This window comes from Camelus ferus, chromosome 11 (genome assembly GCF_009834535.1).
Source record: "Camelus ferus isolate YT-003-E chromosome 11, BCGSAC_Cfer_1.0, whole genome shotgun sequence".
Lineage (NCBI taxonomy): Eukaryota > Metazoa > Chordata > Mammalia > Artiodactyla > Camelidae > Camelus > Camelus ferus.
Window position 1 is genome coordinate 32,598,184 of NC_045706.1, and position 27,659 is coordinate 32,625,842.

The following is a 27,659-nucleotide window of genomic DNA, read 5'->3' on the forward strand; positions in this document are numbered from 1 at the left end:
TGGAAGTCAAAAATGCTTTACTTTTAGAATCATGATGCTAAATATACACAGTATATAAATATAAGTGAACATATACATGTACATGTGAAATATTCTTCCACTTGTACTTTGTCAAGGGTTTTTATTGTTTTTTCTTTGTTTTAAATCAGGAGTGGATTTTAAATTTTAGCAAGTGTCTTACTGGCATCTATTAAAACAATTTTGATTTTTCTCATTTGACCTATTAATATGACAAAGTATAGTGCATTAAAAAGAATGGAAATATTCTTATAATCCTAGAATAAATCTCACCTGGTTACAGTGATTTCTCTTTAGTAATATTTTCTTTAAGCATCTAAATTTGTAAGTGAGTCTGGTGTAAAGCTTTCTCTTTTTAAAATTACCTTTTGACTCTCAGAGCAGTGTTCTTTTTCTCATTTAAACAATTTTACTTTATATCAACATAGCATAAATGCAGGTATCTGCAAAATAAAAAGCTACCTCTATTTAATATGATCCTGCTATTAAAAAAAATTACTTTCAAAGTTGGTTGAGTCCAGTGCTTTGATATCTGTAATACAGCTATTAGAAAAATCGATGTTAGGTTTTTACGGGCTTCCAACTGAGAGACATCCCACTGCAAGGACATCACAGAGGTAAGCAGCAGCAAAGGAAGCGGCCAAGTACGACTTTGTGTGCACTTTCTCTTTCCTGCCACAAATTTTATAGCAATTCCTTTTACAAAGGACTTTGACTTGATGAATATAGTGAAAGAGAGGCTTAAAATAAGAAGAGATCAACTAAAAGCCAACCCCTTAAAATATGTTTCAATAGTGTTCAAAATAACCACTTTTTGAGTAGTAAAATTAAGAAACAGTAAGCCACGTATAGCAAGTAAAGCTAAAGCGCATGAATTTTTAAATGAACAGGAAACATTTTTAAAGAGTCTCTTGAAACACATACAACATCTTACTCAATCATACCTGCTCTTTACCCGTAACACAAAGGATAAATAAACTAGTCTTCGCTTTTCTTCTAAAATATACCTAAATTCATTAAGGGGGCAGTCTTTTTTGTTTCTTAAATGCTTCACTAGGTTTTGCTATTTTCATGGCTTGAATATAAGACTGTTCTTATAGACTACTGATACGTAGCTCCAAGTGAAAACAGTGAATCATATGAAGGTTTCGTTTCTGTTGCAGCTGATGAACCAACCAATGGAAGAAGACAGTGTTGGCAGAGGCTGGTGGCTCCCTTCAGCCCTCACACTTGGCTTTCTTGCAGGCCGGAAGAGCATCATCATCTGCTTCTGATGACCGAGGCTTCTTCACCGTGGAAATAATTCCAAAAGCAGTTTTTCTAGTTTCTATAAAACAGGGAAACCATAGTGCCAGAAGTTAAAACATGACTGAAAAAGAGGTGGTTTAACAAGCATCTCACTGTGAATTACAGTGTTTCTAAATGATAAAGCCATAAACTGCTATCAGTGCTGATGCCATTCCCCCACCTCCCACCGCCAGTGTATACAAATATCAGTATGTTACTAACACCTAATTCACTCCAAAGGAATTACCTCAAGGGTAAAACCATAGGGCGAGTTATCTCTAATGATCTGCGGCATTTCATATAACCAGAATCCAAGTTACAGAGCTTGGTGCAGCAGATGCGTTAAGTGTGGTAGAAAGACGATGAACTAAGACAGCAAGTACAACAGTCAACTGTACTGCGCCCATTGTGGTGTGTGTGCTCACTTCATTTCACGGAACACATCTGTGACCCCTACTAGGTATCAGTGTACCTCTGAAGAATCAGTCGTATTGTACGGCCAGCATCCAGCAACACCTGGGTGTTTAACAGGTGTTGAAGAAATACTTCGGTGAATGAAAAATATCAAATTCACATGTTTAGTGATCTCTTACATATTGGTGACAATGGACAAAAAAGAATGGGAATTATTAAATGTTTAGGTCAGGTTGGCAGCAGAGTTCATCTTATATTTAGCTAACTTCTGCTAAAAATGTACTAAGAGGCCAGGCACTATGTCATCTGTAGAGGGTATTAAGATGCCTAACACAGTGCTCCTTCCAACCACACACTGAGATAGCACATCAGGGGCAAATATAATAGGAATGGAGGCACCACAAGAAGTATCTCTGCTTGGATGAATGAGGAAGGCATCATAAAAGAGGTGACGCTAAGAATAGGGAAAAAGGAAAAGGAGAGGAAGTATTCTTTTGCAAAGGCATGGAGAGAGAGGTAAGAAGAGCTTCGTATGTTTAGGGGACAATATGGCTGGTGTTGAGGAGGGTTGTGAAAAAATTAGGGGGAATGAGGATGGCGGTTAGCTTGTGAAGGACCACAGTGCCATGAAAAGAGACTAAAATGTAGTCCTTAGGAAATAGGGAAGGACTAGGGAGAAGGAGAGAGACAGAGATCCTTTAGCTACAAAGGAAGCAGAATCAAAAGAACTTAACGAACATAAATTTAGTTAAGAATTATTTCTTACTTCAAGTAATAAAAGTAAAAGTTAATTCTAAAGAGTTAAACATTACCTTCTCATTTATCAGAACTAATTTACCAACCCTATTAAATCTTTGCCAGTTATTTAAAAGCATTTTCATTTATAAAAGGAACAAAACGGCTCTCAAGGTCATTAAAATGCCAACATAATCAGAGAACCTCAAAGTAAATAGAAACTGCCAACGATTCCCATTTTACCAAATGAAAACTGTAGCATTTAGGGATGCCTATTTATATCACTATGATTATAAGCAGAAGTCTAAAAACCAGTAGAATGAATAAAAAGTATAAATTTTAAATTGCAAAAATCAACACTATGTAACAAAACAAAATGCATTAGTTTCAAAATTGTTTTAGTTCCATCTGAGAAATGCCTTTTTTAAATCACTGAACATTTACTTAATCTAAGCCGACAGACTAAAAATAGGACTTTTCAGTCTTTTACTGTCAAACAAATTTTCAGATAAAGTAACTCTTTCAGACCCTGAACCTCTTTCTCTGTCCCTTCCCCACAACCTCCTTAGAATTGCTGTTCACTGGTTTCCAGAACCCCACAGGACCCATCAAACTGTGATTCCCTGTAGCAAGCTCTCCAATGTGGAACTTCAGCCACTAGGTTCCAAGTCTTCTGTTTTCCAGGTATCTCTTCTTGCACTGCTTTCAACAATTTCTCTCAAAATAAGGTTTCCAGACCCTCCAAGAACCTATGAGCTGTCCTCTGGTAGTGCTCCAGGGCACTGCTGTCCTTCTTAAATGTGGCTCTCAGGAGGCTATATAGATGCCAGCCGGGACTTGGTGCAGAGGGCAACAATGAGACTCTGAATCCTTAGAATCTTGAATTTATCCTCATGTAATCTTAGGCTGAATTAGCCATCCTAGGAAACTACCACATTACTATTTCTTACTGATCCCAATGTGAACTGGAACCAGGGTACTTATAATTTATCCTCTGGATGTGTTGTTACTTCTGCAGGAACAGCAGGCATAAACTAGGACTGTTCTGGGCACATCAGGGTGAATGGGAATGCTACCTAAAGTCCACGAGGCTCCTTTTAGTTTAGCTTCTACAAAAGCCTAGCTCCATATATATCTTATGTTGAATAGCTGAGTTGTTGAGAATTTCGTATTTTTCCCTATTGCATTTTTAAAATGTTTCCCTTTCTTGTCTTAGTCTGTTTTGGAACACTAATTGTTATCCAAAATCTTGATGATTCCTTACATTCATTTAAAATAGACAAAAATAATGGCAGAAATACCATTGTGAACCAACTGTTCCCTAATTTCAAGAAAATCTTGATAAAATTCTAATTAATTTGGCCATTCCCAGAGCTTATGGGGTGGGTCTAGGCTATACAATACAACAATCTCAAACTAAAAATGTTGAAAACAGAAGCAAAATCACCCAATTCATGGTTAATACAGTAACCAGTTCTCCCAAGATGAAATCAGATCATTAAAATGCAGACACAACACACAAGCCCCTCAATAACCTAACTATTCATATGCTAAAAAACCTAGTCTATATGCAGCAACCAATTCTGAAGTTTAAAATTCATCTAGATGATATCAAATGAATTGCTTCCTGATCACTACCAGGAGTGCTAAAAATTACAGAGAGAATGAAGATAAAACAGCAGATCAAAAGTATAAATGTTTTACTTTTAATAAAACCTCATTTTCATTCTCCAAAGTCTTGGTATATCAAACACTTCTAGTTTAATTTTTATTATCTGATGAATAAGAAATTCAGTGCCTTCAAGTAGTGGAATTAAGGTGAGGAGGAGATAAATGTAAATAAAATGTGAGTAAAAAGTGTATAGTCTGTGCATATTTGAACATGCAAACAAAAAATAAGAAAAGAATCATACATTGTAATAAATGTAAAAAGTTGTAATTTGAGTTTGTCAGTTGGGTTTTTAAAAAGGTATTTGGGGTTTCTGTATTCCTCATAAAAGGCTTAACATATTTTTCACCTTTCAGTTCTCTAAAACAGTGCTTTTCAAGCAGGGGAAGCATGTCCGTCAATAGAGGATGGAGGAGAAAGGGATATCAGAAGCCTATCCAAATGCAGGAGGGGACACACATGCAGAGCTTGAAAGAACACACAAACTATATTCATTCCACAAACTACAGAAAATAAAGCCTAAAATAAAGGGTGGGAAAGCATTGATGGGGATGGAGATGGTTAAACGGGTTCAGAAAAGATGACCCTAAAGGAACTCTGTAGGACAGGAGAACAAAAGGAAATATGGCTCAATTGTTTGATAGAAACGACTGGCTCTGAACACGACCACTGGGCATTTTTCTTGGAAGAGCTTGCTCACCTCCATGGAGAAGCGCTGCCCGGCAGTTGGTGGACACCGCAGCCTTGGCATCACTTTCAGACAGCCCAAACAGCAGCCCTCTGGTGGGGTCGTTAAAGACTTCAACGCAGAGTCAGCCAAGGACACAAGACTAACAGAAACGTAACTGAAAATGCCAGCTTGCCTGGTCACACTGAAGGAGACAATTTAATTCTACAGTTCTTAGCCCTAATGGAATGCGCATTTGAGAAGAGACTCATTTAACTCTAAGCTTTTATAGAGGCCTTCTTTCCCCCTTCTCTATTTCACCCTTATCCCAGAAAACAAAAGGATGAAGCTCTCTACAACCTGGTATGATTTGTTTTTGAAGCTATTAGTTGGTAAGCTTACAGTAAAAGGTTAAAAACAAGTCTTGTTAAAGTATAATATATAATCAAATTCCAAATTTCCTAAAAGAAAATTTCAATGACTTCCTACTCGGGAAAGGATACAAGTTTGCCACATCGTACGGGCCTCTTATTTCTAAAGGCTAAAATCAAGTGAACAAAAAATAGACGAGAGAAGTTATTCATAACATTTCAATGACTTCATTTGCAGTAAATAGGATGCTTAAGTATCTAAAAATAAGGAAGTCAACTGCATAAATTTAAGTCCTTTTAACTTTGATGAGTTTCTGAAGCTTTTGAAAATATATAAGATCCCTGAAAAGCATTTTACAACAATATAAAGGAAAAACTACTTATATAAACAAAAACTTGAAGCCCCAAAGGAATGGGGGTAAATTTTATTCTTCAGCAATTACAATGAGCAAATTCAGTTAAAAATGAAAACATACAATAAATGTTTGTTACATTACTATTTTAATTTCTCCCTTAGAAACTTAAAGTTTTATAACTTGAAAAGCGAAAACAAAGTACTTCATGCCAAACTTACCCTTTCTGCAGCACTAGATATAATTACATTCTACAAAACAGAAAGTGATCAATGTTAATCTTAGATAAATGTGAAAAAAATTGGAAGTCTTATAAATAACTAGTAATTACATTTTAAGATTTAAGGCTTTATAAATACCAACTTCTTCTAAAGATAAGAAAAATAATTTAAGTGAAAGGATGAAATTCAGACCTCACGTCAAACTAAAGGCAGCCTACAATAAGATATAAAACAAGCTTTCCCAACAGATCTTAGAAAAGATAAATTAGTTTTAAAAACTAGTTGAAAAAGTCATATAACCTTAATTCGACTCAATGATGACAAACAACTGTTATCTAGACTATTCTTTCACAGTGAGGAAATTGCAAATTCCTTACTGAAAGATAAAGGCTTTCAACATCTCTTTCCCCACCCTCATGTTATTCTTCCCTGGGATATTTTTCTTTCCTTTAAAACTTGCAGCGCTCATCAAAATGGGAGAATTTGTTCCTGTATCTGGAGAATCTTCTGCTTTCAGGAAAAGGGACCAATTTGATAATCCCAGTATATTAATAAAATTAAACTGCTAGATTTGAAAAACATCCTAAAAGTATGGAACCATACCTTTCCTTTGCAGACCTGCATCAAGTTGAGGGCATTGGCAATTGTGTACCTTCTCATTGTGGAGTCTTTGATAGCGGGGCTGTAGACAAGTTCAAAGCCCAAGCCTCGGTCAATTGCCTTCACAGGAAATAAAGAAAATAAACTGTCAAGGCTAAACAAATACTGTCTTTATTTTCATTGAACCCCCCCACCCAACCCCAACTTCCGCATATCCAGGTACAGCCTTCAATAAAGGCAGATTTTTGCCTGAGTGGCACCAGCCACAGGAGAAGAAAACAGATCCACAGCTCTATCTGATCAATAGAGTTTATCTTAGCTGAGGGGATGTTGACTTTATATAAACAGGAATCAAGAAGAGGCTAAGGAGAGCAGAGTCCCAGTGGGGTGGAAGAAGGGCTATTACTCCTTGGACTATCAAAAGGAAACCAGAGATGTGCTCCCAACACGTGGATAAACTGTTTGCAAACATATTAACCAAGTAATTTGACCCAAGAATGAAGGGACAAAGAAATGAAGAGCTGAAAAAGGTCCAAAGAAAAGGGGTGGAAGGCTTCCCTCCTGGGGTAAGTTATTTATTATACATTCAGTGAATGAAGAAACACTAACAACCATGGTTAAGTGCTATGGGCCAGGCACTGTGCTGACAGTCTTATATATATATGTATATACCTCATGTATATTACCCCTACCTTTATAAGGCCTTGTGTCAGAGACAGCTAACTGACCCAGTATCTCTTCACCCCTCTTCCTTTACTAATGGAGCCCCTGATTGTAAGCTGGGCTCATGGATGCCCAGCCAAAAAGATGAAATCTTTTTGGGCCCTTGACAGTATCGCCCAGCTTTCCTTACAAGCTTGATCTTTTACACGAGAAAAAGAAGCTTCTTTCTTATATAAGGATGTTTAATAGGCAGGTAACCACAGGTAAGAAAACAGCCTGGAAGGTGTGGACATGGGATTCAAACACACCACTACACTATTCAGTTCCCTGATGGTGATTCAAATCTTCATCCATTCACAACAGATATGTTTTAGGCCAACTGTGTGTGGGAACGGTGAACAAAAAAGCTGACAAGGTACTTCTCTTCTAAGAGCTTCAGGTTAGTGGGGAGACAATCAAACAATTACACAGATGCAAAACTTTCACTGTGATAAGTGCCATCAAAGAGAAGTTTGGGAGTGGGTGAGGGAGGACTCAAGTAGTTACACAGCAGACAGAGGAGCATGTGCAGAGGGTAGGTGAAAAGGCTCTAGGGCTGGCAGAGCGTGGCAGCACGCAGCGAAGGTCAAAGGCTGGCGAAGGGAGAACAGGAAAGCCCTGTGGTGGGAGCAGAGGTGAAGAGGATGGGGAGGCGCAGCTGTGCAGGTCTTTAGAACTGAGACAGGATTAAGCTTAACAGCAACACAAAGCACCTAAGGATTTTAGCATGGGGGTGATAATCAGACTCACAATGGCAAAGTCACTTCGCTGCAGTGGTCTTTTGAAGGAACAAAGGAAGGTAAGCAGGCAAAGATCAGGTAGTATGTCCAAGTCTCTGCCTGGCAAGTGAGTTTGTATTACCCAGAGGAGTTGGGACTGGTCTAGCTGTGACTGCGGGAGGTCTACTCCCGAGTGTTTACAAGAAATGGAAAACCTGTCTTCTTCCAAAATGGGCAGCCTACCTTGATTTAATACAGGTGTACCCGGCAGACTCCTTCCACTTGCCCTTCCTGAATACATCCCCCAATATCCTCTTCCATTCCCCAGCCTTCCCTTTCCTTAACTTTTCTGCCTGCCTTGAGGCTCCCTGATTTTATTCTGGATTTCCCTATAGATCTCATGAGTTTAGTTAGGATTTATATGCTATTTTTCTACACTGGAACCTCCCCGTCTCCCCTTTTCTGATAACTTTTCCCCGCCTCCAGTTCTTTGGTTTGTGTTGATTACATCTGGGAATGATGTCTGTTACCATACTCTTTGTGCCATGAACATACATCTCATTCCCTTGCTGAGCTTGTACACTTGAAAGCTGGTATCATGATACTTCTTTGTAACACAGAACTTTTATACCAAAAGTGTTCAATATATTTATATCCTGAGTGAATAAATAGTAGCTTATAGAAAAGAGGTCATGTGATAATGCTGTTCACTATGGATGATCCATCACAAAAGAAACCAGGAGTGACTTGGCAAACTGAAATTCACAGATAAACTGAAACACCTCCTTTAACCATATTCTCAACTAACCCCCTGGCTATTTCTCTTACTAAAACTACGAATTAGCCAAAGAGGCTTACTTACATGTATTTCTTTTTCTCATCCTTCTAGTTGCTGAACTAAAACACAAGTCAGTAGGATGGAGAAGAAAGGAAACAAAAGATGTGGATGACACAGAACTAGATGACCAGGTCCCAGAGCATTCTTGAAAATTTACTGCACCTGCCCCGACCCCCATCAGAGAGGAGATCAAAATAAAAGCTCTCTTTTTAGGGGGTAGCAAGGGTTAAATGGACATAATTATCAACTTAATTCTTTTTTTAAGAAAAATGTTCTGATTCTGATCTCAGCACATTAATCAGATTCACTTTCAAATTGCTAAGAAAACTCTGAGACAGAGAAACTGAAGATAACATGTTACTGAAGGTTGTGAACAGTTCTTTCATAACATCTTATTTAAAATTTTTAGATAGATAAAACACAGACTCGTTATCTGAGTTCCTGCTTCTAAGACCATTTTAATGTAAATTGCTTGAAGCTCATCAACTGATTGTTCATAACAACCTTTTCATAAAGAAGGCCAGTGCCTGCTGATTGGCTTTTGTTCGCACCTCTGACCAAAGGTTCTGGAATAGGCAGATGATTTCTTTACTAATGAGAAATAACAGGCATAACGATGCTACAAACCAAGAGCAGGTGTGTGATATTTGAAACGAGATATTGGTGGTAAAAATTCCAAGAACTAAGCAAAGCTTAAGAGAAAGAAGAGACAAAGAAAATAGGGAGTTGATTACTGGGACAACATACTGATTCCCTGTTAACGTCATAAAAATTCTTTATTGAACTCAAAAGGATGACACTCTTGGTATATCTCTCTTTGAGATAGGTAACTTCATGATTCACAAATCAAGCAACATAAGAAAGCAATAAAAATTCTTAATTGTATCTCTGCTCCCATAGCCTCACCCCTACCTCCCATAATCACTTTTAATTTCTTGTGTCTTCTTCCAGAGTTTCTTCATACAAAGATAAGCAAATATGAATATATTATTATTTTTCCTCTTTCTTACCCAAAAGGTAATTAACCTACTACATTCTTGTTCTGACCTGAAGGGTCTTCTGTGTCAGCTCCTAACCTCTGCATTGCTTTATAGCTGCATAGTACTCTACCACATAGGTAAAGGCATGCTTTTAATCACGCCTCTACTGATAGATTTGGGGTTGTTTCAATGTATCTGCAGAATAAACATTAAGTGGGACTGCTGGGTATCATGGGTTGAATTATGACCCTCCAAAGAAGGTTATGTTGAAGTCCTAATCCTCAGTACCTTAGGATGCGACCTTATTTGGAAAGGGGTTCATTTTAGATGTAATCAGTTAAGTCGAGGACTGGAGTGAGGTGGGCCCCTAATCCAATATGACTGGTATCCTTATGAGAAGATGGCCAGGTGAGGACACAGAGACAGGGAGAACACATTGTAAAGATAGAGGCAGAGGTCAGAGCTATACAGATGCAAGCAAGGGACCATTCAAGATTGCCAGCAAACCACCATAAGCTAGAAAGAGGCAAAGGATTCTCCTTCAGGTTTCAGAGGAAATATAATCCTGCTGATGTCTTGATTTCACACTTCTGGCCTCCAGGACTGTGAGCCAATACATTTCTGTTAGTTTAAGCCACCCAGTTTGTGGTACTTTGTTATGGTAGCCCCAGGAAACTAGCACACTAGGTCAGAGGGTAAAGCAGTTATAATTTGATAATTGTTGCCAAATTACCCATTCCCCCATAGGGGTTATTCTAATTTACAGTTACAAGCAAAGTCTGAGAATGCCTGCTTTCCCACAGCCTTACAACAATCTATCATCAAACTTCTGGGTTTGTGCAAATCAGATAGATGACTTTAACACGAATTTCTCTAAGCATGATGACTTTAAGCATCTTTTCATATGTTAAAGGGCCATTCATATTTCATTTCCTGTGAAATGTCTTTTTCATATTCTTCATCCATTTTTTGGATTGATTTTTTTTTTTTTAACCTTCTCAACTTCCAGGAGTTCTTTATATATTAAAGAGATTAGCCATTTGTCTGCGATATAAATGAAACTATTTCTACCAGTCTGTCTTTAGTCTTTTAACTTTGTTTCTGGTGGGGTTTTTTTGTCCCACAGACATTTTTTTTTTGATACTGGCAAGTTTGCTGGCACTGCTCCAAGCACTGGATCTTTAAACTACTTAACACATTTATGTTACAATATGTGTGATGAAAAATAAGTTTCTAGAGCACTCACACCCAACTCAAGGATATATGGCAAGATTCCTGGAACAACCTCACCACTTCACTATTTACTGGATTTCTCTCAGTGGGGACTAACCGGACCATGAAAATAAAAATGGATTAGGGTTAAAGGAAATGCTGAGAGGGAAACATCAGAAAGAGAGCATGAAACATACAATCACTGAGAACAGCTCCATAAACTTACTTGGAGTCACCGCTGAATGGCAATAACATTCTAAAGAATCAAAGGGAAGGTAAATATATATGCTGCTTAAAAAAATTCTTCTCAAAACCTGAATTCCTAAAGATCATGTTTTCAAATATGAAATTATTCTGTGCTTAACAAAGAGCTCTGCTGTAATTTTAAATAGCATTTCCCAGTAGGAAATGATAGCAGATTTAGAATCAAAGCTTGAGTACAAATCCCAAGTCAGCCTTTGAGAGAGACATGTATCTTGTGTGAGCCACAAGCTACCTGAGTCTCAACTCCATCTCCTATGTAATGGAGAAAATTCACATCTACCCCACCATAAAGCTGCTGGGCTGGAGCAGGGGCGAAAGTGCTTAAACCATAAAATACTAAATAATTAGAAGTCATTTGGTTATCCCAAAGAGGAGGTGAATTCAGTTTTTTTGCAACCTGGCTATCACATGATAAAATGATTCCCATACAAGTTACTTAGACTCCAGAAGAGGTCTGTAGGACACTTCAGAGGGAATTATATAATTGAAATGATGGTGCCCTAAGCATGCGGTGAAGAGGACCAAATGGGGCAGAGCTGGAAGTTACACATATGGAGTGCTTTGGTCCGTTTTTACTCCTAGACCCTCTTTCATAATCCCGAACTTCTTCTTTTTTTTAAACTTTATTGAGGGATAGCTGACAAATATAATTGTATATATTTAAAGTCTACAACGTGATGATTTGATAAACATACACTGCACATTGTAGAACGGTTACCAAGATCAAGATAATGAACACATGCATCACCTGACAGAATTACCTTTATTTCCCATGGTGAGACTGCTTAGGATCTTCTCTCAACTGCTTTCAAGTCACGATACTGGATTATTAACTACAGTCACACATGTGGTACACTGGAGCCTCAGAACTTGTCCTTTTAAGTGAAAATCTGTACCCTTTGACCTAAAATTGCAAACTTCTGAGCTGATAATTCTCACATGGCTTATGGCCTTGAGGTAAAAGACTCAAATTAATGATAAATGCATTAAATACCTTAATGCTCCTATTTTTCACCACCCCATCTAAATTAAGATCTGTGCCCAATAAAGTGATCCTATCAACTCTGCATGACTCAAGATGAGTTCATTGTCAGAGCCAAAAGAGCATGCAAGGACCAAGACTTAAGATTAAACTGTTCCACACATTCACTGCATGTTCCATATGTTCATGGTGAATATATTTCCATACTTTAATCACACAGCTCCATACTCAGAACAGATATTATTAAGTACAAATAATATAAAGGGGTGGTCATAGCTCAGTGGTAGAGCACATGCTTGGCATGCATGAGGTCCTGGGTTCAATCCCCAGTACCTCCATTTAAAAATAATAATAATATGCACATATCTATACAACTATTATTTACTCTGAAAAACAAGTTAGATGCCTTTGATTGTATGTATCTAGATTTTAATTTAATTTTTAATTTATCTTTTAATTACAGTTTCTCTTAATGAAGAAGAGATGAGTAAATTAACAGGGACTCTTCTGCTTCTTGATCAATTCACACCGCAGCCTACTTCTACATCAGACGAAGACTAAAAATAATCCTGCACAGCCCTTCCCTCCACTCCATCATCTAGTTTCTATTAAACAACATACGGAAAATGTTCACACCAGATTTTAAAAAAGCAGACACTGTGCTAAATACTGTGTATCCCTCGCATTTGTCAAATTTTTACTTTTTAGAATTCTTAAATTGAAAAATGTGGGAATTAAGCCAAAAATATCAAAAAATAGCACTTTCCTGAACTTACAGAGAGAATGGGAAGGTAGGGTGCCCTTGTGCTGCCGCCCCAGTGCCCCTCCTCCCCCAGTGGGGCTGTTTCCTGCCCGACGCTGACAACCAGCTAAAGACTCAACTCGCAAGATTTGGTCATGTTCCCCAAGCTGTACCCTGATATATGAAATTAGACAGATACTCATTCAATTAACAAATTTTAGGGAGACCCATTACAGGCAAGATACTGGGGTAATTTAAAAAGGCCCATGACACACCCAGTGCTCTCTAGAAGCTCACCCTCTGGGTTAAACAGCAAGGCACGTTCATAAGACACCAACTGAAAGGCGTCACCAAAACAGCCACCGGGAAGCTTCCCCTTGTGAGGCACGAGTAATTATGTGCTGTGTATTGTCTGTTCCCTAGACTTCGCTTAGCATCACCTGCCACTATCTCCTCCCAACCAAGGACACGGTATCGTATGTGGGTTTACTCATGGAAAGCCATCTAGAAAATGGCCTTTCTAGTTCATTAAGGTGAAGAGAAAGGTCAAAAAATTTGTAAGTTTAATAGCAACTTGCAGAGCAGCTGCAATGCCTAACTTTAGGGGGGTGCCGTTCACCTGGAAACTGGACAGGTAGTTGGAAGCTGGTGAAAAGCCTTGGCAAACTCCTAGAGACAGAGATTGCTGCCTTTGGGCAGGAACACATTGTTCCAACAAGACTGCCATTGCCTTGGGTACCGGATTAGTTTGAAACTTGTATCATGGCAGCTGGGGCTCATCTGATGGGGAACCACCCAGGACATCCCAATCCTGTGTCTCCCTGCCCACCTTCATCTTACCACATGTGACAAGTGAGCTGTCAAACAACAGAGATCTTCAATTCTAATATGTGATGACGCAGGGTTGTTTGTTTTTTAGTGTTTACTTTTTATAAGTACTGGTAAGAACGTGGGGAAACTGTGATTTGAGCTTAACCAATACTGTTACATGTTCAGTAGTACTCTCAATATTTATCAGAAAAGAGCTGCTTTATAGTTTTCCTTTTAGGTATATGACTTAAAAATTTTGAGTACTTTTCAAATACAGGTTTTGTAGCATATATTTAGGAGTAAAACATAAGCCATCTTAAATTTTCCTGCACTGGATTCAATTTTTCCACATGACGTAGATCAATTTTCTCCTTTCACTGTCTCTCCCTATTCTCAGCATCAAGCTAATTCCTTAGCAGCAGAGACAGGGAAACAAAAAGTAAAGAAATTGTGATTTTACAGAGACAAAAGAATGGGGGGAGTTACCTATCTTTAAAAAGAACATAAATTTTTAATTTTCCAATTCTGAAAGGATTGGGTACATTATCTAGACTGTCTGTTAAACCCTCTTTCTCCTTCAATTGCAGTTGCTGAGAATGGGAGACAGCTTTGGGAGCCTTTATTCTAAAATAGCATCCCAACCCCTCCCAGGATCTGTCTGCCAATGCAAATAGTTGACAGCTATGCCAACCTTACAGCTACCGATGTGAAATAACATCACTTTTATGAAGGAATAAGATTTACGAAAAGGTGTGACAGATGGAAGATAAAGGGTAGGCGAAAACAAGAGAAATCATGTAAAAAGATAATGAGAAAAATTCTACAGCAGAGGAAGGAACACAAAATTTGCTGGATGCATGGTCACCCTCTTAGGTTACTGTAAAAATAACCCTGGGCTTTTGTGTGAAGCAGCACACTTCAATGCAGATCTTTTTTTTTTTTTTAATCTTAATTTTGCATAGACGACGCCTATAGTGCTTTCCAGGCCCCACTCCTCCCGACTTTGCTACAGCCTCCTCCCCATTTCTAGTTTGCCGATGCCTTGGGAACCATCCCCCTACTTTTTCCTACTCCTTCTTTCTTGACTGCTCTGTTTCCTTAATGTTCAACGTTCAGACAATAAGAGTCCATCATTATTAGCTATCCTCTTAAGGAAGAGCCTTCATAAATTTGGGTTTCTAAAGCCTTTCAAACACATCTAGGTAATTTACTGGGTATTTTTTCTTCTAAGCTTTCTTTCAACCTTTAGTCAGTGTACACAAATAAAATCCTCTCTTCTAAATTGCCTCCTATTTACTACTAGCCTTTGTTTTTCCTAAGAACAGCATCTCCTTCTGCCCCTTTTCCAGTTTGTTAATGCACCATTCTAGAGATAGAATGGAAAATGTGACACTTACCACATTAATAGGGGGTCTTTTGAAGTAAAATGGTAGTTTCTCTGTTACGGTTATGCAGACTAAATCCACATCTAAATGTGTACAAGCAACCTGTCAAAAAGAAAGGAACAGGTAAAGTCAAAAGGAAAACTGGCACAAGTTAAGAATGGGGTGGGGGAAAACCAGCTATAAAGAAATGTAAACAGATACAGCTCACTCCACAGGCATTCTAAGGGTCTGTGTTCAAATACATCTGTCCCTTTACAAAGTCAATGGTGAGCCATTCCTTCACGTTTGGTCCGAATGGTTTAACTATAATCCAGCTGAAGCAGTGGGTATGTCTACAGACCATCTCAACAGACAGGGTCTAGAAACCCTCTAATTCATGGTCGGCTACATAATGATAGGTTGTTAAGAGAGGTTCAGTTTCTGGAAGGTTACTTTAGATTGTTCAGAAAAAGGAAACTAACTCTTCTGAAATCCAAGGAAAAAAAAAAAAAGCCAAAAGGAATGTATGCAGAGTCCATTTACTCTGGAAATTATTTCTGTGCCAAGAATTGTCCCAGGCCTGTGGCTCGTATCAGTATGAATGGTGAAGAAACACTCACCTGGCACTGCCAATGGCATTTTGTTCAAATGCTAATAGAAACAAAGTGTCCCCATAAATGGTCAAAACAAAGCTGTTATAAATCAAACGACACTGAATGCATTTTTTTCAACTTTTCATTTCCCTTTCCTTTGTCCTCATTTTTGCTATTACTTGTTGATGATACTCTGCGTTTACTTTCAAAAGAAATTTGAAACTGCTTACAAAAAAATACCTGCAAGATAAAAGAAACAGATAAGGAAATCAGGGTAAAGGAAGATCAGGGAAGGAAAATAAAGCCGGGGAAAGGTGACTTGCACAAAAGTGCAGGCCAAAAGACGGTACTAAAGATGCATATCTGGCTCTCAATTTGCCATTATTTGATTTACAGCGATAAAAAGAATTGGCTGTTTTATACTATAATAGAAACGAGACTTACTGCCCTTGCTGGTGTCTATAGGCTTGATGAACAAATTCAAGCTGCCAGGGTGGCTATGCTGGCAAACCAATGTCAGTGGCAAGACCAAAGGAAAGGGCAGAGCAAGGAAGATGGGTCAAGAGGGGATGACAATGCCCCATAGGAGCGGATCCACGTTCAGCAATGACAGGAATGTCGCATCTTGTCCCTTTTCCTCAGAATCCCCACAACAATCATTCCCACCCCCACCCAGGGCTCTAAGAAGCAGGTAGTGATCAGAAGCTGCCTGGCTTTAAGACACTCAGACAACTGAGTAAGCCTGGGAATTAATGCTGTTTTGGCAGAAACACTTGGCTCATAAATGATCTGCCCCATCCCAACAGCTACAGCTGCCCAACTCATAAAAGAGTCATCGAAAATTTGATAAGAATAGGCCAAGGAAAGCTCTGAGTAGCAGATAAAACAGAAAACAGGTTCAGCTCCTGTTTGCCTTCTTAAAACTATCAGAATGGCAAAGAGCAAAAAGTTCAGGAATAAGCAGCTGACACAAGAATGAACAGGGCTTCACTGGGTCTTTACATCAGTCCAGGGTCTTGAAAAGCATTTCAGCAATAGGTATCAAAAATATACACGTACACATCAGCAAATCTCATCACTAGAAAGGTATCCTATAGAGACTAGAAATATCTTCTACAGCTATATACCCTGCATATGTTTGGGGTTATTAGTGTAACGACAGCCACTGCAACACCAATCACAGAAGAACAGACACAATTAAACATCCCTCAATTTTACTTAAAAAAAGGATGGCCCCTTTATATGATGGAATATGCTGACTCCTTAATCAGAATGAAGTTCTTCTCTGATGGATATTATAGAACCATCTCCAAGATACACTGTTAGGTGAAAAAAGCATGGTGGTAGGGAGCAAGGAAGGAGAGAGGGAGAAGGGAAGGAAGGAAGGACGGACTAGGTAAATAATATTTCTGAAAAGACACACAAGAACTGCTGGCAGTGGTTGCCTCCGGAGAAAAGGAGAGGGCGTTTTAGGTGGGAGGAAGGCGTACTTTTCAGTGCATACCTCTTTGCACTGTTTGACTTTATTATTACAAACATAAATGATTCTTAATTTTAAAAAGCTGATTCATTTCTCAAACACCTATGAAGCATTCTTCCCCAGAGTAAAGTTAAATTAGGTTTTTTACTTACGTATTGCTCCTTTCTTCCCTTTTCTATATAACAGTGGTTAATTAAAAAATACCCCCTGTGTGGGTTTAAGTACATGCATTGTAAGAAACTTTCAGTGACAAAGGACAGCTCCACTTGGCTCCCTCTACCACCAGTAACTTAGAATGGCCCAAATCAAATTATTTTATTATTTAGCTTTCTATTAATTCAAATGTTCAATTAATAAATTCAGATAACTACAAAATAAGTTAATGTTCACGTTACGATGAAATGCTTTCTAAATCATTAAAAAAGATTAAATTATGTCCAAAGAATATTTGTGGCTAAGCATATTGTTACAGTGGTTTTTACAGGTTGTGTATGAATTCATATCAACTGTTCTTAAACTTTTCTTTTTTTTGGCCAAGGACTCCCATGAGGATTTAAGGAACACAGAGTCCTAAAAGCGCACATATACCCACATACATTTATCTTTGACTTTATGGAACAAGGGGAACAGGAGTGTAGGAGTTCAGTCTCCCCCAATTCCCCTTCATGGATGTCACGTTGATACATATTGGTATTCTATGACAAACAGCATACAAGGCAGAACCGGGACGGCCCAGGGCAAAGAGAGGTGCCCAGCAACCATGCCTCTCGACCTAAAGTGCATTAACAAAAAAGCCAAAAACCCTCCCCTAAAGAATTTACTTAAAATGGAGATTATCAGGCCCCACTCCCAGTAATAATACGAAATTCAGTAAGCAGGGTCTAATAACCTGCACTTTAACAAATTTCCCGGGCCATTCTGGTGCTTGGAGCCAGACCACACCTTGAGAAGCACTGCCTTGAAAGCTATGCCCACATGTTGGTGGCTCCACTACAACAGTGCTCTGCAAAGGGGAAGCCGTGGACTTTGGAAGCAGAAAGAAAATGGAACTTCTGTTTTCATTTCACTGACTTACATTTTGCTTTGTTTTCTCTGTGTATATTATTTCATAAAGCACAATGGTATAATGGAACGTGCAAATAATTTAAAAGAAAATAAACACACATGCAATGGGGATGCAGGCTCAGTATCTCAGTATTTTCTTATATTGATAGTGTACATACTCAAAGTAATTTGACGACCACTGGACTGAATAACCTTGAATTCTCCTCACCCTCTCCAGTCGCTTTAAATCCTAAATGGGAACAACGAAACTGGAAGCTCCTGAAACATTTCTGCAACTCTTCCTGCCCACAGTCCTCGGCCACCCTCGTCCTCCCAAGAAGCCCTGGCCTGGACTCTGCTCACAATCTTTCATCTTTGCCTTATCCCCTGGGGTAACCATGGAGAGGAAGCGTTTACCACGAGATACCTTTCAGGTACTCTGATTAAAAACAGTATGTTACTTCCCATGGAAACAATGCTACTTAAGGTGGTTAGGTTTTATACTAAGTACTAACGTGTGTAAGAACACGTTTATGACTCATTTTAGAGACCTAACTTCGTTTCAGAATACCATATCATAGGGACACTTCCTGTTTACAGACCAAACAAACAAAATCACTTACAGAATATGACCTGTTAAGCAACAGACTGTTGCCATTTGACCCAATTCCAAACCATAACATGCTTTCAAAAGCTTTATGATTAAAAGAAAGATGTCTTTTTAAATTGATTTTCTATAGAAAACAGAGAGAGTGCCAACTTCAACTGAGTCCTAAAGAATGGGTAAAATCTGGACAGATAAGATGCTCTGATTTTAGAAACTATTTTCATGTAGCTTTTTGTGTGTATCTGTACAGTCAGTTCCAAACAAATACTGTCAATTATTTATGGCTTTCTTCCATCTTTCAGAATATTTCTAAATGTTCCACATGCCATCAAGTATGTGTCCATGCTTTTGAATTAAAACTTTTGGATAATATGAGAAAAACAGGTAATAAGATAAATGAGTAAGATAAATTTGCTAAGTCAAACTATAATGTATTCTAAAATGCAAAAGTCCTAGCTCTATGACATATTACCTGAGACTTAGAGCAAATCATCGAGTCTAAGTCTCAATTTTCTCTTCTTCAAAATGGGGATCGTAATAAGCATCTGTCCTGATTATTCCCAGGAATGCTGTGTCAGAAGTAATAAATACGTAAAAGCCTTTTGGAAGGTTATATAAACGTATGCTTTCTGGCCATAATCTTACTTTGTAAGTGTTTTATTTGTTTCTCTAATCACCAGTAAATGACTATGGAAATGTAAGTTGTAAGCGCTTCAAAATTAATCCAGAAAACAAGTGTATGATAGAAAATTAGGTACATTACCGACTTTCAGTCTATGTTACAACTGAGTTCTATTTAACAACAAAACTAAGTTGCTGTTAAACAAATTTGGACACATCCATGGTTTTCCTTAGGTTTTCAGCACTTAATCAGAATCCCTTGTGGAATCTGAAAAAACAGAAACCCAAACTCAATCCCAAACCTTCCAGATCAGAATCTCCAGTGGTGGAGATCTGAATGGGCCTGATTTTAAAAGGTTCCACAGGGGTCTCTGGTGACTAAGAACCACTCAATTCTACTCATTTTTTTTTCTGAAACAAAATTCTTGACAGTTACTATAGCTGAGCATTTTATAAAGGGAGTCACCAAAAAGGGAGAATTCACAGATAATTTGTGCTGTTTCCCTGCATTAATATATATGATTAAGAATCGTTAGTATGCCTTGAAAACGAAATTTAACACACACCAGTCTTTTTAGTCAATAGCTCCATCTACTGGATAAACTTAGGGAAAATCTTCCTATAATTTTAGAACAGATTTTGCTTAAAAATGAATTACGCTGAAAATTAAAACATCAAAGACTGGTTCTTTTTTTCACCCTACAAAATCCCTTTGGTGGATATACTTTTGGTAGATGACTACTTTTTTGAACCTCGATAAAGACAACATTCCAAACTTTCTAAAACTGGCTCCACCTCATTTTATACAGCAAAATACATTCCTGAAAAACTATATTGATTTTTTCCTTGTCTGTTATCATTTAAAATGCCCAGTGTGTTCTGACTCAAACTGACAAAATGAGCACAGATGTTAAACAACTTTCCCTCCTGAAAAGTTACAGAAAAGGCCATTTGAAAAGTCAAAAGAAATTAAATTCATAAAGGTTCTCAGAATACAAAAAGAAATGGCATCCACAGATGTATGATTCTGAAGGATTTCTAGAAGACAGCACCATGCTGGCATATGGACCGCTTCAGCACACAAAGGAGAAAGCTAAAACCCAGAAGGGATCTTTTACGCCACAGGAGAACCTTTCTTCCCACTGAGGTGCTAATCTTAGAGCTAGAAAGAGATGGACCGTTTACCTAAGAGAAGTTTCAAATGAATGAATGAAGCAGAGATAAAGAAACAGAAGAAAACTTCCTCTCTTAATCTCAACCCATCATGTATCTAGCAGCATGAATAAAACAAAACAAAATAAAAACACATGCCACCCAAATACACACTTATGAAATTCCAGAACTCCAAGTATAAATGAAAAGTCCTAAAATTTTCCACATGAGGTGAAACAGGTCAACAACAAAGGCGTAACATCAGACTTCTTACATAAAATAGCGGTACTATTTTTTTTTCTTTTTTACTATCTGTTACTTACATGAAAAAGTTTTTCTGTCTTTGGAAAAACTGCAACGATATCATACAGCCGGACCCTTGAAGAAGTTGCTCTCTAGGAATATAAAAAGAACGTTACCATATAATAACAACCAAAAATGCACATGGAATGCTGACTCTTGGCCTGGCGGCACTTATATTTCAATGGTGTAACACTTCTAATATGCTACTGACACTTCTGCTTTGCTTTGTAGGCTGACAGAAAAGACCTTTTAAACACACACAAACTTAGATTCCAACATCCATCCCACCAATTATCTCCCTTCCTTCCTTTCCATATTGTTCTGCTTCCACTGTGTACCAAGCATTTTGCTTGAGATACAAAAATCAAAGTAGATAGCTCTTGCTCTTATAAGCTACTGGAGGAGCTTGCCAGAAATTTACTGAGCACCTGCTACGGGTAGGGGACTAGGGACACAAAAATCATTTAAGGCCTATGTCTGCTCTCAATGGAACTTACCATTTTTTATTTTCTTGTGAGACAAGAAATACATATGACTGAGTGTGATGTGATTAGGTTCACAATGAGAATACTGTTAAGAACAAATTAAACTGCTAAACGTGCAAGAAAATACCCAGGAGTCCTAAGACAGGAGAGGAATATCTCAGTTAGAGAGAAAAAGTTATTGTTTAAAAAAGAAAATCTCCAACTTACACTTTAAGTGTGTACATGTAAAAAGGCTGGAAAAACAGATATTCAAATATACAATCTCTGAATGATGAGATGATATGGGATATTTCTTCTTTGCTGATTGGCACCTTTTACATTTTTTTTAATCTCTTGTTTTGTAAAAAGAAAAGACGTGAGGAGGATAGGGGAGGGTATATAGCTTAATGGTAGAGTGCATGCTTAGCATGCATAAGGTCCTGGGTTCCATCCCCAGTACCTCTATTTATTAAAAAAAATTAAAAACAAAACCAAAAAAAGTTTAAAAATTAAAAAACTAATTATCCTCTCCCCCCCAAAAAAGAAGAAAAAAATTGTTTTAAATTAGAGGAGGAAAGAAAAGGGTTGAAGAGAAGCAGCAGGTATTGTGCTTAAACAGGAAGGAAAACCAGCCAGGCAGGCGTGTGCTGAGACAGGGCAGGCTCAGGTCTCAGAAAAAGTTATGGATCCAGGACTCTCTGCCTCTGCTTACATGTTACCACTTGTGAAAGGGACAAAAAGGGGCCACCAGGATGTTTATGATAACCAGAGACAATGAAAGTCTTTGTGACCATCAAAAGTCAGCTTCATGTATGCCTTCCAGGGCTCCGAGAACCAGAATGCTGCCCGTGATTGTATAATATCCCCAGATTTGGCTTTCCACAATTTCGTTAGCAAGGCTAACTGTTGGAAAGGAGGCTAGTCCCTGCTTGATTCCTCCTGCTCCATGAGAGAGAAGGCCATTCCAGCTAACGATAGAGCAGCTCACCTTCTCAGGGATCTATCTCACTTTCTCTCTCCCTCACTGGATCCCTCCCATCAGCACCAGACATTCTTAGGTCTGCCACCTAACAAAAAAAAAGTTGACAGCAGGTTCTCAGCCGCCAGCCTCCCGATGCCTTCTGTCCCCTCAGGGATTTAAATTTCTCAAGCAAAGTCAGCAGCACACACAGTCTGCATTTTCTCATTTCCTATCACTTCCACGGAAATGGTTTTTGCAAAGGCAACCAATGACTTCCTCGTCCATAGGGGACTTGCCTGTCCAAGACATTTTTCAGCCCTTCTTCTCCTGCTTGACTACGTGGGCACGCTGATGCTGCTGACCTTCTCACTTTCCTGGTTGTCCTCCTACTCCTCAGAGTCCCTCTTCATCCTCTACTTCACTATTCAATGCTGAAGTGCCTCAGGACTCTGTCCTAGACCTTGTCTTCCAGCACTGCACTTTGATCAGGGAGTCTCATCCATTCTCGTGATTTCAATTACTCTCTACAGGGTGACTACTTCCAAATCAGTATTTTTAATTGGAGTCCCTCTTCAACACCCTTTTTTTTTCCAACCACCCATTTGACAATCTCCACAGGAACTCTCACTATAACCCATCTGTCCAAAACATGATGCTCTCAAATTTCTCTTTCTATGCCCATCTCAGGAAATGGTACCATCTACCTACCTGGTTGCTCAGGCAAAGGCAGGGAGTCATCACCCTGTATCTAATCAACAATAAATACTGTCACCCTTCCCACCCAACCCCAATGCCTCTCTAATCCCTTCCTTTATCTGCTCTGATCAGTTTTCTATAATGCAAATCTCATAACTGTACTCCCTTAGTTAAAACCTTCAAGGGCTTCTAACTGATCACCCAGACCTACCTCCCTAACCTCATCTCATGTCAGACAGCCCACCAGGCTCAACTCAACTGGTACTTCATTTCCCAGAAGGCACCGTGTTCTTCTTGGATTCAGGACCTTGCATAATCCATCCTGTTTGTGGGAACATTCTCTCCCCTATGTGGCACCCATAACACTTACTGATTCTTCTGGCCCCAGTTTGAACATCAACTTTCTCAGGTTGGCCCCCTGTTATACACTCCCAGGACAGAATTTACTACCTCCTACTTTTAAAATATTCCTCCCATTTTTAAAAGGATTGTGTCTGTATTATTTAGAAGAGTAATATCTCCAGCATCCACCTATGTCTGGTTCATTTAAGTTCAATGAATAACAGCTGCCAAAAGATTCTTTAATTGTGGCATCCTTATACATGTGCCATGAGTAAAGAGATTCCTTTATACTATGTGAATTTTGAACTAAGGAGAGCAGTCAAGTGTCATGCACTGGAAGTGGGGGGAAATGTCAGAAACGGGGTGAGGTGAAAAACAACACTGTTCAACATTAATCAGTGAAACTTACAAGGTGAAAAAGAAGGAAAATAACTAACTTACCAAAACATTGCAGTGTGATGGATCTGAAACGATGATCGTCAGTCTCGTTAAAATTTTAATTGGTTTTGATTTTCCCTGTGATCAAAAAACGCACACAATAATAAATGATTGATTTTACTCCTTACCAGTGGAAAGTACTCATTAAAAGGTACTAATAAGGGATAGTGAAGATCAGAAAAGGCTAGTCCACATTCTCAAGAAATGTAGACTACAGGTGTACCTTGTTTCATTATGTTTCGCTTTGCTGTGCTTCACTGACATTGTGTTTTTCACAAATTGAAGGTTGGTGGCAACCCTGTCCTGAGCAAGTCTATTGGCACCATTTTTCCAACAGCATTTGCTCACTTTGTATCTCTGTGTCACATTTTGGTAATTCTCCCAATATTTCACATTTTTTATTACTATATTTGTTATGGTAATCTGTAAGCATTGATCTATGATGTTACTACTGTAATTGTTTTGGGGCTCCACAAACTCCACCCATATAAGACACAGAATTTAATCTATTGTTGAAATGACAACAAATGATTTAGAAAATTACATAAACTTAATGGATAAATCAGTGGCAGAGTCTGATAGGACTTACTCCAACTTTGAAAGAAGATCTACTGTGGATAAAATGCTATCACACAGCACTGCATGCTACAGAGAAGTCGTCAGTGAGAGGAAGAGTCAATTCATGCAGCAAACTCCCTATCATCTGATTTTAAGAAACTGCCACAGCCAACTTGACCTTCAGCAACCACTATCCTGATCATCAGGTAGCCTTTAGCACTGAGGCAAGACCCTCCACCAGTAAAAAAGATTATAACTTGCTCAAGACTCAAACGATGGTCAGGATTTTTAAGCCATAAAGTATTCTTAAATTAAGGTATATACGTTGTTTTTTCAGACCCTAAAGCTACTTGACTTAATGGACTATAGTACAATGTAAGCATAACTTTAATATGCACCGGGAAACGAAAACATTTGAGTGTCTTGCTTTATTGTGGTGGTCTGGAACCAAACCCGCAATGTCTGAGGTATGCCTGCACAGCTAGAGAAAAAGAGATGTACGTATACTAAACTACATAATGAAATAATTTAAAGGTTGTAAGACTTCAGGAAAAGATCATCCAAGAAGCACCGAATTGACAGAAGTACCGACTTCACAGACAGCTAAGTCTTCATGGAAGGGTAAGACTGGTAGACAGAGGAAGGGACAGTGCAGGTAAGAGCACACATCTGACTGGGTGTGTCTGAACTGAATGAACTAGTATTATGCTATTTAAACAAAACACCTACCTGCACAATTGGCAAAGTTGTAAAGAGTTCTGAAACAGCTACTGGTTTTTCAATTTCCTACAACAAACAATAAACAGTCACCCTAGATGGTACACATTAATGGGATGAAGCAGAGTGGAAAACGTACAAGCGGTTTTGAGCTAAGGTAATTAAAAAAAAAAAAAACCTGGCTTTCAGAAACAGTAAATAAGTTGTGTGTGTGTGTGTGTGTGTGTGTGTGTGTTTAATGAAGAAAACTGACAAGAGAAGAAGCAGCTGAGAACATCAATGGAGAGGAGGGATGAACAATAGTTTTTGGAATTAACCAATCTAAAACGAGATACAAACACTTACTAGTATCTTTAAGAGGGAAATCAATTAGTAATGAGCCCATACAGTAAAATAAAAAGGACTAAACGTTGTAATTATAGTTTAGTCAGTAACAATGCATTTTTTAAGTTACTGAAAGTCACTCAACATCAAATCCACGTTAGGAATCCTTACACCATGCCCTAGCACTTCACAAAAAACTTTATCACTTATACAAGTATGCATCAGCTCAACTGCTAACATGTAAGACACTGCAGAAAGAGTGAGTGCACCTAAGAAATACATATGTAGCATCCATATGACCAATATACACACAAATAATTACAAATGCTGGTTATTATTAACTTCAGAAATTATATTTTACCTGTTTCTTTTCCTTAAATTCAACAACATGATTGATGGCAACAACTGAATAGCCCACTGAAAAGACAAATTGAACATTCTTGTTAAATATAACCACCTCTTGTTTCTGGACACAGAGGCTCATCCCAATTCATGTCAAATGAGAAGGTCACTAGCAGGATGGGTATGGGCTCTCAGGTCAGGTCAAACAGCCTGTTTTCAAATCTAAGCATTACCACTTACAAGTTACTTAACCTTAAGTTTCAAGTTCTTCATCTGTCAAATGGTGATAATAACAGAACTTCCCTCATATGTCCATCATGAGAAGTAAATGAGATAACACATGTAGATGTTTTAGAACAGTGCCTGGCACATAGTTAGGGCTTCACTTGACCTCAGTGATGTATTATTAGCGTGATACCAAAGACCCTTAACTTTGTGCATCTCCTTTCAACCATCATTCTCTTTCGTGTCCCTTTGTTCATTTTCATTTGTCCCTTTTCATCTCACTGAATTTATACTTTTTGACTGTCACTTTTATTCTTACTCATTTCTTTTACTTTTTACCCTTTCTACTTCTTCAGAGGCTCTTTTGCTAAGGAGAATGGAGTAACGACTCTTTCACACCTATGTCCACGTTCCCCTTTGAGCTGCTCAACGTCAAGAGATTGGGAATTCTTGGAAGCCAGGGCCTTGCTTTAGCAACTTCAACACAGCACTGTTCTGGATATCTGGACTACCAAAAATATGTCTAAATCATGACTCCAGTATCTAAATTATTTAAACACCAACGGGAACAACAGGATATTAATATTAAAAAATAATGCATATTAATGCCAAAATAGTGGTCCTTCCTCTCATTAGTTCGTCCAATTTCCTTCCTTTCTTCTTCCCTCAAATATTTACTGAGCATCCATTACTTGACAGGCCCTGCAGAAACCTCTTTATTTTTAAACCCCTCTATGCCCACTTAGACACTTTACTTTCTAGGAAAGATGACAGCAGTGGTCATTAACTTCAATAATTAAAATGAGGTTTTACTTCTCAGGGCTTTTGCTTCCCTTAGATTTAAATATGAGTAACATTCTAGCTCCCCTCCCCTCGCCTAGTAATTCCTCCGCCCCCACCTACCCTTCCTCTAAAGAACATTATTCCAACACTCACAACCACATATCCCTTCCCCGCTTCTCGGAGCCCTCACAGCACTCCCCGTTTTTGTACCATTTTCCCACATTTGATAGCGTCAGAAGACTGTTCTGAGAAGTAGGAAGGGGTTGAGAGACTGTACACTTGGAAGCCCCCGCGGCTGCCAGCCATGAGCTGTGGGGCCCTATGCAATCCTTCTCCCTGCCAGGGCCTCAGTTTCCTCGACTTACAAGAAAAGAGGTGCTGCACTGGGGAACAGCTTTCCGTGCTTTCGAGTTTCCCGCCCCTGGAATCAGAGCAACCCCGCAGCCGCCGTCAGCTTCCAGAGACAGCCGGAGACTCGGGGAGACCGGAATGAGGCCCGGCCGGGTCCCTCTCGAGCGTGGCCCGACGGCCTAGGGGGCAGGGAGGATGAGTGGGCCCCGAGGCCCGCGAAACTGGGGCGACTCACGGTGAGCGGCGTTCTCCACGAGACAGCGCAGCGCCTTCAGGTCGGAACCCGCTCGCAGATCCAAATCCGCGAACACCGCCATGCTGCAGTCACATGACCGCGCGCGCGCTTCTGCGCAGCCGCGGGGCCCGCCCCCTGGGGCATGCTGGGAAGTGCAGTCCGCCCCTCCCGCCAGCGGACTAAGTAGGGTTCCCGGGTTCCTGGCTCGCTTTCAAGAACCAGCAGAAGTTAGTGTGTGGAAATCAACAGTCTCACTTCAGTCCTTCGTCTCCTTAGGAATGAGAATGCTTTACCATGAAATAATGTAGACAGTGATTCTTTCGCAATGTAAGTATACAAAATCTATTGCGCGCCTACCGTGAACCAAACGCTTTTGCTAAGTGCTGGAAACCCTTCTTAAAAAGTCATTAGGAACTTGTGTTTCTTTCCCTCCCCTAAAGTCCATTTGTTGTCTAAAATGTACTTAATGGGAATA

The 27,659-nt window shown here is 39.0% G+C and overlaps 1 protein-coding gene and 1 non-coding gene across 2 annotated transcripts; one reads left to right on the forward strand and one right to left on the reverse strand.

Moving 5' to 3' along the window:
- RPP30 (ribonuclease P/MRP subunit p30) lies at nt 1-27,332 on the reverse strand. Its single transcript, XM_006183677.2, has 11 exons — nt 27,185-27,332; nt 25,610-25,665; nt 24,937-24,993; nt 23,653-23,727; nt 20,769-20,840; nt 14,982-15,071; nt 6,339-6,455; nt 5,736-5,765; nt 5,294-5,331; nt 4,824-4,903; nt 1-1,345 (listed from the first exon to the last, which is right to left on the reverse strand). The coding sequence occupies exons 1-11, from the start codon at nt 27,264-27,266 to the stop codon at nt 1,236-1,238; spliced, it is 807 nt and encodes a 268-aa protein (XP_006183739.1). The 5' UTR covers nt 27,267-27,332; the 3' UTR covers nt 1-1,235.
- Nucleotides 12,298-12,370, forward strand: TRNAA-GGC. The gene has a single exon. It is a non-coding gene; the product is annotated as a tRNA-Ala (tRNA).
- Nucleotides 27,333-27,659: the final 327 nt, after the last annotated feature.

What these genes read in the sequence shown, in the direction of transcription:
- RPP30 (XM_006183677.2), bottom strand. Translation starts at nt 27,266, where the DNA reads ATGGCGGTGTTCGCGGATTTGGATCTGCGAGCGGGTTCCGACCTGAAG. An exon ending in CATCACACTGCAATGTTTTG is followed by an intron (nt 20,841 to 23,652) that starts GTAAGTTAGTTA and finishes TTATATTCCTAG; the next exon opens with AGAGCAACTTCTTCAAGGGT. An exon ending in AGACAGAAAAACTTTTTCAT is followed by an intron (nt 15,072 to 20,768) that starts GTAAGTAACAGA and finishes TCTTTTTGACAG; the next exon opens with GTTGCTTGTACACATTTAGA.